This window comes from Streptopelia decaocto (assembly GCF_964273445.1).
Source record: "Streptopelia decaocto genome assembly, contig: HAP1_SCAFFOLD_1154, whole genome shotgun sequence".
In the NCBI taxonomy this organism is placed as follows: Eukaryota; Metazoa; Chordata; class Aves; order Columbiformes; family Columbidae; genus Streptopelia; species Streptopelia decaocto.
The window spans coordinates 30,671-40,454 of record NW_028117018.1 but is presented as its reverse complement, the minus strand read 5'-3'; the positions used below and the strand labels follow the sequence as shown (position 1 = coordinate 40,454).

The 9,784-nt window shown below is 51.3% G+C and overlaps 1 protein-coding gene across 2 annotated transcripts; it reads right to left on the bottom strand.

The window, feature by feature from the left end:
* Positions 1–2,071: 2,071 nt before the first annotated feature.
* On the bottom strand, positions 2,072–6,489 carry LOC309451972 (uncharacterized protein). 2 transcript variants are annotated; one of them, XM_082076659.1, is made up of 3 exons: positions 6,205–6,489; positions 4,480–4,810; positions 2,072–2,162 (listed from the first exon to the last, which is right to left on the bottom strand). In XM_082076659.1, exons 1-3 carry the CDS (start codon positions 6,275–6,277, stop codon positions 2,096–2,098), a joined length of 471 nt encoding a protein of 156 aa, XP_081932785.1. In that variant the 5' UTR covers positions 6,278–6,489; the 3' UTR covers positions 2,072–2,095. The 2 variants fall into 2 exon arrangements, with proteins under 2 accessions (XP_081932785.1, XP_081932786.1); XM_082076660.1 differs by lacking the exon at positions 2,072–2,162 and adding an exon at positions 3,647–3,776.
* Positions 6,490–9,784: the final 3,295 nt, after the last annotated feature.

Below are 9,784 nucleotides of genomic sequence, written 5' to 3'. Positions count from 1 at the left end.
CCAGCTTTATTGGTGAAGCTGTGGTGGTGCACTGGTGTGGCGGTGGTGCTGGCCAAGGCTCTGCCGGTTCCGCAGACGCCAGTGCCGGGGTCGGCTCAGCGGCGGCGGCGCCGTGTCCCCCGCCGACGGCGGCTTCTCCTGTACCGCCGGCGTCGGCTCTGCCCATAGCGGCGGCGAGAGCGGCTCCGGTAGCGGCGGCGAGAGCGGCGGCGGCCACGGCGGCGACTGCGGCTCCTGCTTCGCCGGTACCGGGCCATGGTGGGCTGGCCGCCGCCCTGTCCTGCCAGAGGATGCAGCTCTGCAAGCTGGCCCCGCTTTTATAGGGGTGCCTGGGCAGGGCCCTTTGTGACATCACCAGTGACGTCACAATGCCCCACTGTGGCAGTTGCACATCCCCCCATGATCCGGAGCCTTCAATAGGGCAGTTGATGGCTCCTTAGCACCTTTTGTACCCCACTGTTCCTGTCCCCACGTACACATAGTCGCTCACAGTCACGTCCTCCCCACACCACCCTGACAGAGCTTGACTAGATACACAGCATCTTTGGTTTTCAGATCATTGTCCTGACTCGGTCTGCAAAGGTAAAGACTTTTCATATTTAAAGCAGATTTAAAGGCAGATTACAGGGAGTGGCTGATGGTGCTTTAAAGTATTTAGTCATATCCAGCTTGTGTACGTACAGCATAAAAACCATTCTCATGGAAAGAGATTTGTATTTTAGGGTTACTCAGTACAAGTGTCTCAGGTAGTTGTTATTTTGTTTGGGCCGTATGCAAAAGGTCACAAGGCTTTTCCTCCTCATCCAGAGACCGACGTGGTGTAGGCCAAGGCAGAGCACGGGGGGCTCCAGGCACACACTGGTCTAGGAAGCTTTTCAAGGCTCTTTTCACATGTCATTTCATTTGAGTCTCTCTGCTCTGCAGAAAGTGAGTCAAAGGAATTCCTGTGCCCCTGGTTAACTCAAACTAGATGTTTAGCTGAACAGGGCAGATACCACTTGAGTTGGAGCCAATTCTGCTCTGCTTGTGAAAGCAAGCTCAAAAAAACCCAAAATGTCTGTGATCCAGATTCTAGCACTGCCTGTTGCATTTGCGTTTCCATGTAAAGCACTGGGCAGCTGAGAATTGTGGTTGTTGCTGGATTAAGCTCCAAGAATTAGTCAGAGGTGGTGGATGCTCTTCTGTGTTCTGTCCCCCTTGAGCACCAGCAGCACAGGTGAATCATTTTCAGGTAACAGCCATGGCAGTAATGGGGCAGAGTTTTCATGCTTGGGCTACATGGCTGGTTTGTGCCCGGGGAAGCGCATCAGCCTTTAGAATCTGGTTTGTGCAGGTGAGACACCTGGAAAGTGAGTCAATTTTCTCCATGCAGTTAGAAGCCTTTCTTTTTCAGAGCTGGCACCGTCGTTGTTTGGATTTAGTTTGAGAACAAGAGGAACACCCAGGACAGAGTTAAAATTTTTAGTTGTTGGTGTCTGAGAGCCAAGGTCTGAGCTCTGCCCACGGGTGTGAGGAGCTGGGAAGGGGGGATGGATGGGGCAGAGCTTGACTGACACCCAGACTGGTCAATGAGAATATTCCATTAGCGTCATGCTGTGTATTTAAGGAAAGTCAGGATCTTCGGGCTGGGGTTTTTCTCAGAGCCAGGACAGAGACCTGTTCAGGGCAGTTCTGTTTGGGAGTTTCTTTATTCCAGCCTTTTGCCATACTGCCATTTTGCAGAGGCCTCTGGGCCTTTCTGCCTTTTTCCCTCTTGTCTCCGGGATCGGCTGTTGGGACCAGGTGCTGCTTCCTGGGACCGGCTGCTCGGTGCAGATGGAGTTGTGAGGAATTGCATCAAATGTCTTCCATTTTCTATTCTATTTCCATTTTATAGATATTAGTAATAGCAGTATACTAGTGCTGTTTTGTTATTTTATTAAACTGTGTTTATGTCCATACAAGTTTCTCTCTTCCCTTTTGATTCTCTCCCCTATTTGGGGATCGTGGGGCAGTGAGCGAGCGGCTGTCGCTGTTATATTGCTGGCTCAAGTTAAACCACAACACCTTGAAATCTGGCTGGTGACCATGACCCAGAACACGTTGCCTGCTGTGCTCACTGGGGCCGCTCAGAGCTGCCGTTCCACCATCCTGCCCTCTTGGGCTGCTCTTTCCTCCTGTAACTATCAGAAATAAATTACTCAAAACACATAATAGGAATTGCTGATTTTCATTCTCTGCTCTGTTTAACTCAGGTAGAGGCTGGTGCTGTTGGGTTGGCAAAAAGAGTACTCGATGAAGCTACGAATTATGATTTGGAAAGAAAAACCTTCAGGAAACCAATTACTGAAGTTAAACATATAAATATAACAAAAAGCTATGTTTTCGTACCAGATGGACTATGAGTGAATTTCCAAGGTTGTTCCTTGATATTCAGGACCTGCGATGTATTATATCTCTGCAATTGCTTGGGTTGTGAAGTATGTAGGTCAGCACTAAATAAATCCAGCTACGCAGCAACTCCTGGGAAGTGAAGGCCAAGAGCTGGGAAGCGATAAAAAGTCACCACGCTAACAGCAGAAATAGGAAAGATGGGGACACCACCCTTGCTGCCGAGAAGATGACGAACTCGGCTGCCGGCTGCAACCTGGTCGGCCGGAGAGGCAGAGGGTGTAGAAACCTGGACCTGATCCTCTTGCTAGGAATGGTGACTTATTGTTCCCAACTTAGCCTGGCTAATCCCTGTACCAAGTGCGACGAGCGCATGAGAATAGGAGGACTAACCCAATATGTTCTAAATTATCACACTCATACTAATTCTGGATGTTAAGATAGAACAAAATTGGAGAACTATGAAATCCAAGGGCAGAAATTATGGGTAGCAACTAACCCAGGGAAAGGTGGACTCGGTGTAGGCTCTGTCGCCTGCCCCAGGGGAGAACAGAATATCCGTTTTACACAAGCTGGTATGTGGGGCTATTCAGATAGAGGGGGAGTGCAAGATCAGTATAAGGAGGAGTTAGTTAAGAGTGCCACTCAGGATTTAAAAAGAGAGCAAGAGAAGCAGAAATTGGTACAGAAAAGCAGTGATTGGTATGAAGAAATAAGGCAAAAAGACAAGGAATTCCAATTACCAACAGTAGGGAAAAACCTGTTTATAGATCTTATGGAAAAGATAGCCCGGGAATTAAATGCTACCTCACGCTGGATATGTGGGGGGTGTCAAATGGCAGAACAGTGGCCTTGGAGAGGAGAGAGTGTAAGCCCAGAAGGATTACTAGTATGGATCCAGCCACCTGGGCCCAAGATGGAAGCTGGGGATACCATACCCCAATATATATGCTAAACTGAATTATTCGGTTGCAAGCAGTGATTGAAATAACAAGCAACCGCACAGCTGAGGCACTGAATCTCATAGCGAGACAATTGTCTCAAACCAGAGCCGCAGTGTACCAAAATTGGGTAGCCTTAGATTATCTTTTAGCTGAAGAGGGGGGGTTTTGGGAAATGGAATACTTCTGAGTGTTGTTTGGAAATAGATGATAATGGGGAAGCCATAATGAAAATAGCAGAAGAGATAAAACGAGTTGCACACGTACCAGTACAGAAATGGAATTCTATACTTCCTAGCCACTGGTGGGATAACTTATTTGGGGGAGCCTGGTAGAAGAAAATAGGGTTCATGATACTATGTGCATTTCTAGGTTTACTGTTCATGCCATGTATGATCCCGCGCTTTATTTGGTTAATACATTCAGTAGTCCAAGGCATGCAAATCTCAGCCATGCCTATAGATCCTGAAATGGCAACAAAAGGAACAGGGTATAAATTAATGATTTTAAAAGAGAACACAAAATTGGACCTAGCCGCCACTAGGGAGGTGCTAGCTAACTTTGAGGCCAAAGCACGAATCAAGGGGATAATAAAGAAAAAGGGGGAATTGTGAGAAATGCAGCTGTGATTCGTGCTGTTGTTTACAGATATAACCAAATAAGGCATGGGCTATTAAGAAAATGAAAAGATAGTTAAGTTTTCTGTAAAAAGTTGTGGAACTTGTTTTGTACCATATGCACATGTGGATAGGAAAGGTGGGAGGGAGTGACGTGAAGGAGAAGGTGGCCTTCCCCGAGATTGCTGCCACGGGGGAAGCGGGGGGGGAACTCGGTAGAAAAGACCCCTCAGTAACAACCTGGAGTCTGCACTGAGGAAGAAGGAACTCTTCAACCACCAATCAGAGTGAGAGAAGACCCCTAGTGTCAACCAACCACGGACTCAGAGTGCGAGAAGGGCTAGCCAAGGAAATAAAAAAGGTCGATCAGAAACTTAAGGTGTATGTGTTTAATTCACCTATTAAATAAACCAGACTCTTGTTTGGCAAATTATCGGAGTCTTGGTCATTTATCACACTCAGTATCTGTCCTGATGGGTTTTATCTAGTCATTATTAATGCCAGAAAGAGGTGGAAAGATAAAGATGATGGATTGTGCTGGACAGAATTACCTAATTTTTGTCAGCTGGAACCAGTCTGTGGCCTCCAACTCGGACCTGAACCGGTACAGCTGGTCATCTCCCTGCTGCAGCACGATCTGCAGCGAGAAATCCGTTTCATTGAACCATGTGCGATTCTCATAGGGACGAGACACGTTGGCAGGTCTATCAAAAGCATAATTGATGATGACTCCTTCCTGCGAGCCGGTTTTGTATTCCCAGAAGACAACTTCGCTGGCGTTCACTGGTGGTACTGTCAAAAGCACAGTGCAGCCCACAGCCGAGACGAGTCTCTGTGATGCTGGCCTGAGGTCAGCAGAGTAGCATGGAGAAAGTGTGCGGGCTGAAAAAGAAATCAGATGTTACTCTGCAGCCGCTGAGAGTCAACTCCATGCACCTGGGAGGCGGTTGTATGTATTGGGTTTGCTTGGTAAGGTTTTAGCAGCCAGAGGGCTGCAGGGGTGGCGTCTGCGAGAAGATGCCAGAGATTTCCCCCATGTCCAACAGAGCCAATGCCAGCTGGCTCCAAGACGGGCCTGCTGCTGGCCAAGATTGAGCCCATTGGCAACAGGGGTAGTGCCTCTGGGATAACATATTTAATAAGGGGGGAAAACTGTTGTACGACAGCCACTGGAAGAGAGGAGTGAGAATATGTGAAACAGCCCTGCAGACACCAAGACCATTTGAAAAAGGAATGGGAGAAGATGCTCTTGCAGCCCATGGAGGTCCACAGGGGAGCAGACATCCATCCACAGGTGGAGAATTTGGGAATGAAGTTGAGCCCGGGGAAAAGGAGTAGTGAGGAGAAGGTGGTTTTAGAATCCCATTTCCATACTGTGATTCGACTAGAAATAAATTAAACTAATTTTTCCCCGAGTGAAGTCTGTTTTGCCCATGACAGTAATTGCTGAGTGATCTCCCTGCCCTTATGTTGACCCACAAGCCTTCATTATGGTCTCTCTTCCCTGTCCTGCCAAAGAGGGTGGTGATCAAGCAGCTGGCTGGGCACGGGGGGCCCAGCCCCAGTCACCCCCCTGCACCGCAACACCCGCCCTGGCTCAGCAGCTCTGCAAACAGCGGCGCTGGGGCTTCATTATTTCTGGATATAAGCAACAACATGGAAAAGCAGAAAGTCCGAACATTTGCATATGAGTTCCCTTTGTATCTCTCACCCGAAAAATTCAGTTCTTTGCCTTAAACGTTCAGCTGGTGTATCTGCACAGCGCCAGCAGCTTGAACCTGGGGACAACTCCCCGATCCCACTCAGGAGTCCTTTTCCTCCCTCCCCCTCTACCAAAGGCACAAATCTGAGCTCAAGGAGCCCTCCCCACAAACAAGCACTTTCCCATCGGATCACTGCCAAAAAATGGCATTAAGAAACGGGAAAGCCAGTGAGCCTCTTCCCGATCCTCATTGAAAAGTTCTTCTCCGGGGAAAAGATGGGGCTGAGGAGTGCCCAAGTCCAGGACTTGCCTTCCCTTCTTCAAAAACGAGTCAGGAAAAAGGGTCCTGCACCCCTAAAGCCGGGGGAGAAGCTCGGCGAGATGCAGCCCCGCTGCTGAGCTACGGCTGCCCTTGCTGCAACTGACAACTCGGCAGCTCCTAAGTCAGCAAAACACCCCAAACCGCGCGGTGCTACATCCACGGACACCCCCGGAGCGTGAACGACCACCCACCCGGCATGCGGTCCCGGGGGGACCCAGGGACCCCCCTGTCCCCCGGTGAGCAGAGACTTGCCTGTGATCCCCAGCCCGGCCGCCGAGCTGCCGGGGCAGGCGAGGAGGAGGAGGAGGAAGAGCACGGGCAGCATCGGCGGGGCCGGAGCGGAGGCAGCTCCGCCATGAGGCACCGGGACGGGGCGGGGGGGTGACCGGGAGCCGCCCCTCCCGCAGCCCCTCCGGGCTTGTGCCGCTGTCGCTCAGCGGGGTGACCTTGGGACAGAAGCCAGAGTGTCCGGCTGCCGCCCGCAGACCCGGCCGGGCGGCCCCGCCGCAGCCCGGGGAACCCGCCCTGGCTGGGAGCGGCGCCTCCTCGGAACAGGAGGGGTCAGGGTGGGGGAGCGCGGGTTTGGCTACTGGTTCCGCAGTCCCGCTTCCTCCTTCTCGTCTTCTCCCCTCCCCTTCCTAGAGCGGCCAGACTCAACACGCAGGAATAAATCCACAGGCAATGCCTCCCGCCGCCTCTCAGGTACCTGCCCAGTTTGCCACGGTTCCCTTTACAAATGTTTCTTTGTTAAGCTTTCAGACTTTTTTTTTCTAATTTTTGGTGCATGTTTTCTTCTGTCTCTCTCAAAATCACCAAATCGTGTATGAACTAGTGGCACATCACGCTGGTGGATGGTGGGGACACGTTGGCCTTCCACTTAGGGCGATGTAGATGTTGAGACTTTGGGATTTTCTTCTTGTCCTGTGCTGACATAGGACATGAAAAGAATGCCTACTTTTTCCAAGGATTTGTCTGCTCCCTAGGCTGAAACCAAACTGCATGGAGGGGGGAAGAAGTGTGCCAGGGAAGCAAAAGGAGATTGAGAGCTTGCAAGGACTGGTAGCAGATTCTTAGACCCTGTCATTCTAGAATGATTTGGCTTGTGCAGCAGTTGCGAGGTCTGTAAATTTTGTCACAGAGGCACCTCAAAGTCAGTTTTAGACAGACAATGAGTTCCAAAACAGACTTTATTCTGGCCGGAGAAGTGCAGCCAATAAACCGACCAGAAACAGGGTTCATGCAATTAGTTAGCACTCCGACAACATAAAATACAGGTTTGTATATCAGTTGAGGAGATTATTGGGGTACAGCAAAATAAGAATAAGGGTCCACAGCGTGCACGCACACACAAGAAACAAAACCAGAGCCCTCTGACTCCAGGGTACCCACAAGAAATAATCACTCACCTGGTTGGGCAAGGACTCATTTACGGACATATCCAGTAAATAACGACTCACCCAAACGAGGAGGTGAGGCGCTCTCAATCCCAGGAATCTCCTTAGACAGCGTCCCAGTCTAAGGAGAGGGCTCCGGTTCACAGACCCGCTACTGTGAGAAGACCACTCCAAGGGGGCCTCCAGCAGGGACCCTGTTTTATAGTCTGGTCAGATCTGGCTGTGGGCATTAGAACATGGTCCAGAAGCTTCCTGCTACTCTGGGCACCTCCTTTGTTAACGACCCCGCCAATTGGCTGAGGGTCTCACCCCTCCTGCCCCCCCAGCAGGTGGAGGTGAAGTCACCCTGCCCCAGGATAGAGGAGGATGTGACTGTCAGCACTTTGGTACCACCCCAGGTGTGTATGTGGGGACAGGCACAGTGGGGCACAAAAGGTGCTAAAGAGCCATCAGCTGCCCCAGTGAAGGCTCCAGATCTCAGGGGGATGTGCAACTGCCACAGGTGCAAAAATTCCAAATGCCAGGTCAAAAAGGGCACTCATGGAATTGACATATTCCCTGGCCCCATGGGTCATTTGCAGGACTGTGAGGGCACACGAAGGAGCCCATGACAGTGACAAAGAATTGGGTTTTAATAATGTTACCAGAGCAGCTTCCTACCATGAGCTCAAGAGGATGGGAATGTGGCTAAAACGTGGCTTTGCATCACAGGGGAGACCACAGAGGGCTGCATAGGGTTTATCACATAAAGTACGAGGTGGGTGAGGATTTTTTTCCGTTCCCCTGAATTGTTTCCATCACCTTAGCAGTGTGGAAGAGGAGTGAAGGGCGTTTCCACAAGAACAGCTGCTTTGCAACAGCAAAACCGTATGCAGAGCTTTGTGTGGTGGTGTCTAAGGAAACCCTGGAGTGAGATATATAGGTATACACAAAAAATAAACCAAGCCAAACTGGTTTGAAAACACCCCATGGAGGAGAGCTTCCCGTAGAAGGCAGGTTCGGACATGGATGCAGCGCGTATTCCAGCCCCAAGCAACTGCAGAAACACAATGAGGTCACACTTCACTGTGGCTGGGCCCCCTTGGTCCCCTCCCGATGCCTTCAGCAGTGTGAAGCGGGGCTGCTGGTGTTTGGGGGACCCTCCAGTGTCCCCTGAGATGGATCAAGGCTCAGCTCTCCAGCAAGGGGGCGAGCAGCCGGCTTTTCCTGACTTGGGAGTCCCTCGGCAGAAGAAAGGGACCCCATCCCGGCACCACGTGTGGGTGCAGAGGGTCTCGCCTGTTATCAGCCCGCAAGCCAGCAACACCAGCACTGTTACAGCAGCCAACACCTGCTGGCACAAGAACCAGGAGGTGGTGCCCAAGCACTGGGGCACAAGAAAGCCAGGAGGGTGGAGGTTCGTGCCGTAAGATGGGTGCTGCAGTTCAGCAGGCCAGCAGTGACGTGTTTCTCAAAGGCAGGAACCTCCAGGACAGGGTTTTGAGCTGGAGCAAACCTGCAGACCTGCCAGGAGCAGGAGCTTAGCACAGAATTGAGGGAGATAACAAAGTCAGAGCAGAGGGTGGCCTACAGCCCCGAGTAGGGGACCATCTGGACCAGCCAAAGAACCAGCAAAGTCACCAAGAGGGGTCAAGTTTGGAGCAAGAGGGCTCTGGCAGAGATCTACAAGTCCCCTGCTGAAGAATCTGAGAGGAGCATCAATACACAGAATAGGTGGGTAAAAGAGATGGAAACAGTGAGGCAGCAAACAAGGCAGGCACGACGGCGAGGCAGCAAGAAGGGCTGCAGGCAGCAAGCACGACATGGCAGCAAGCTGGTGTCGAGGCAGGAGTCAGAGCGTGGCAGTGAGCAGTTCCCAGGGCAGCAGTCACGGCCCCACCAGCCTGGAGACGAGCAATCAGGGCCGCCTGATAAGCTAAAGAAGGGCCACACGTTACCCTCTGTCAACACCCAGCTGCTGCTGCTCCACCTGGAGTGCAGAGCCTCCAGGGACTAGAGCCTGTGGGAGAGGGGCAAACAGCTGAGCTTTGGAGGAAAAAAAGTCAGGCAAGTGCAGAAGGACACACAGTGCAGCTGTTCCTGGGCCCCACAGCTGGGCTAGGGGAAGCAGAGCACACCTACGACCTCCAGTCTCTAGGGCAAGGGACCCTGGATGGGCTGTACAGAGAAAATTCTTATCAGCTGTGAAGAAAAACAAGTGAAACTAATTCAGAGAATCCATGAAAGAGCTCAGCACCCTGCCATGCAGCAGTCCCTAAGGGAAGGGGCTGCTGGCATCCCCGAGCTGTGTGGTGGTCCAGAGAATGAGAGACACAAGGCTTGTGATTGCTCCTGGCAAGTTATTGACATGGCTGTGAAAGGAGAGACCAAGGGCAGTGGGAATGCCCTGATGGTGGGACTGAAACGAAAGCCAAGATTATGCATTGCCGGGACGGACT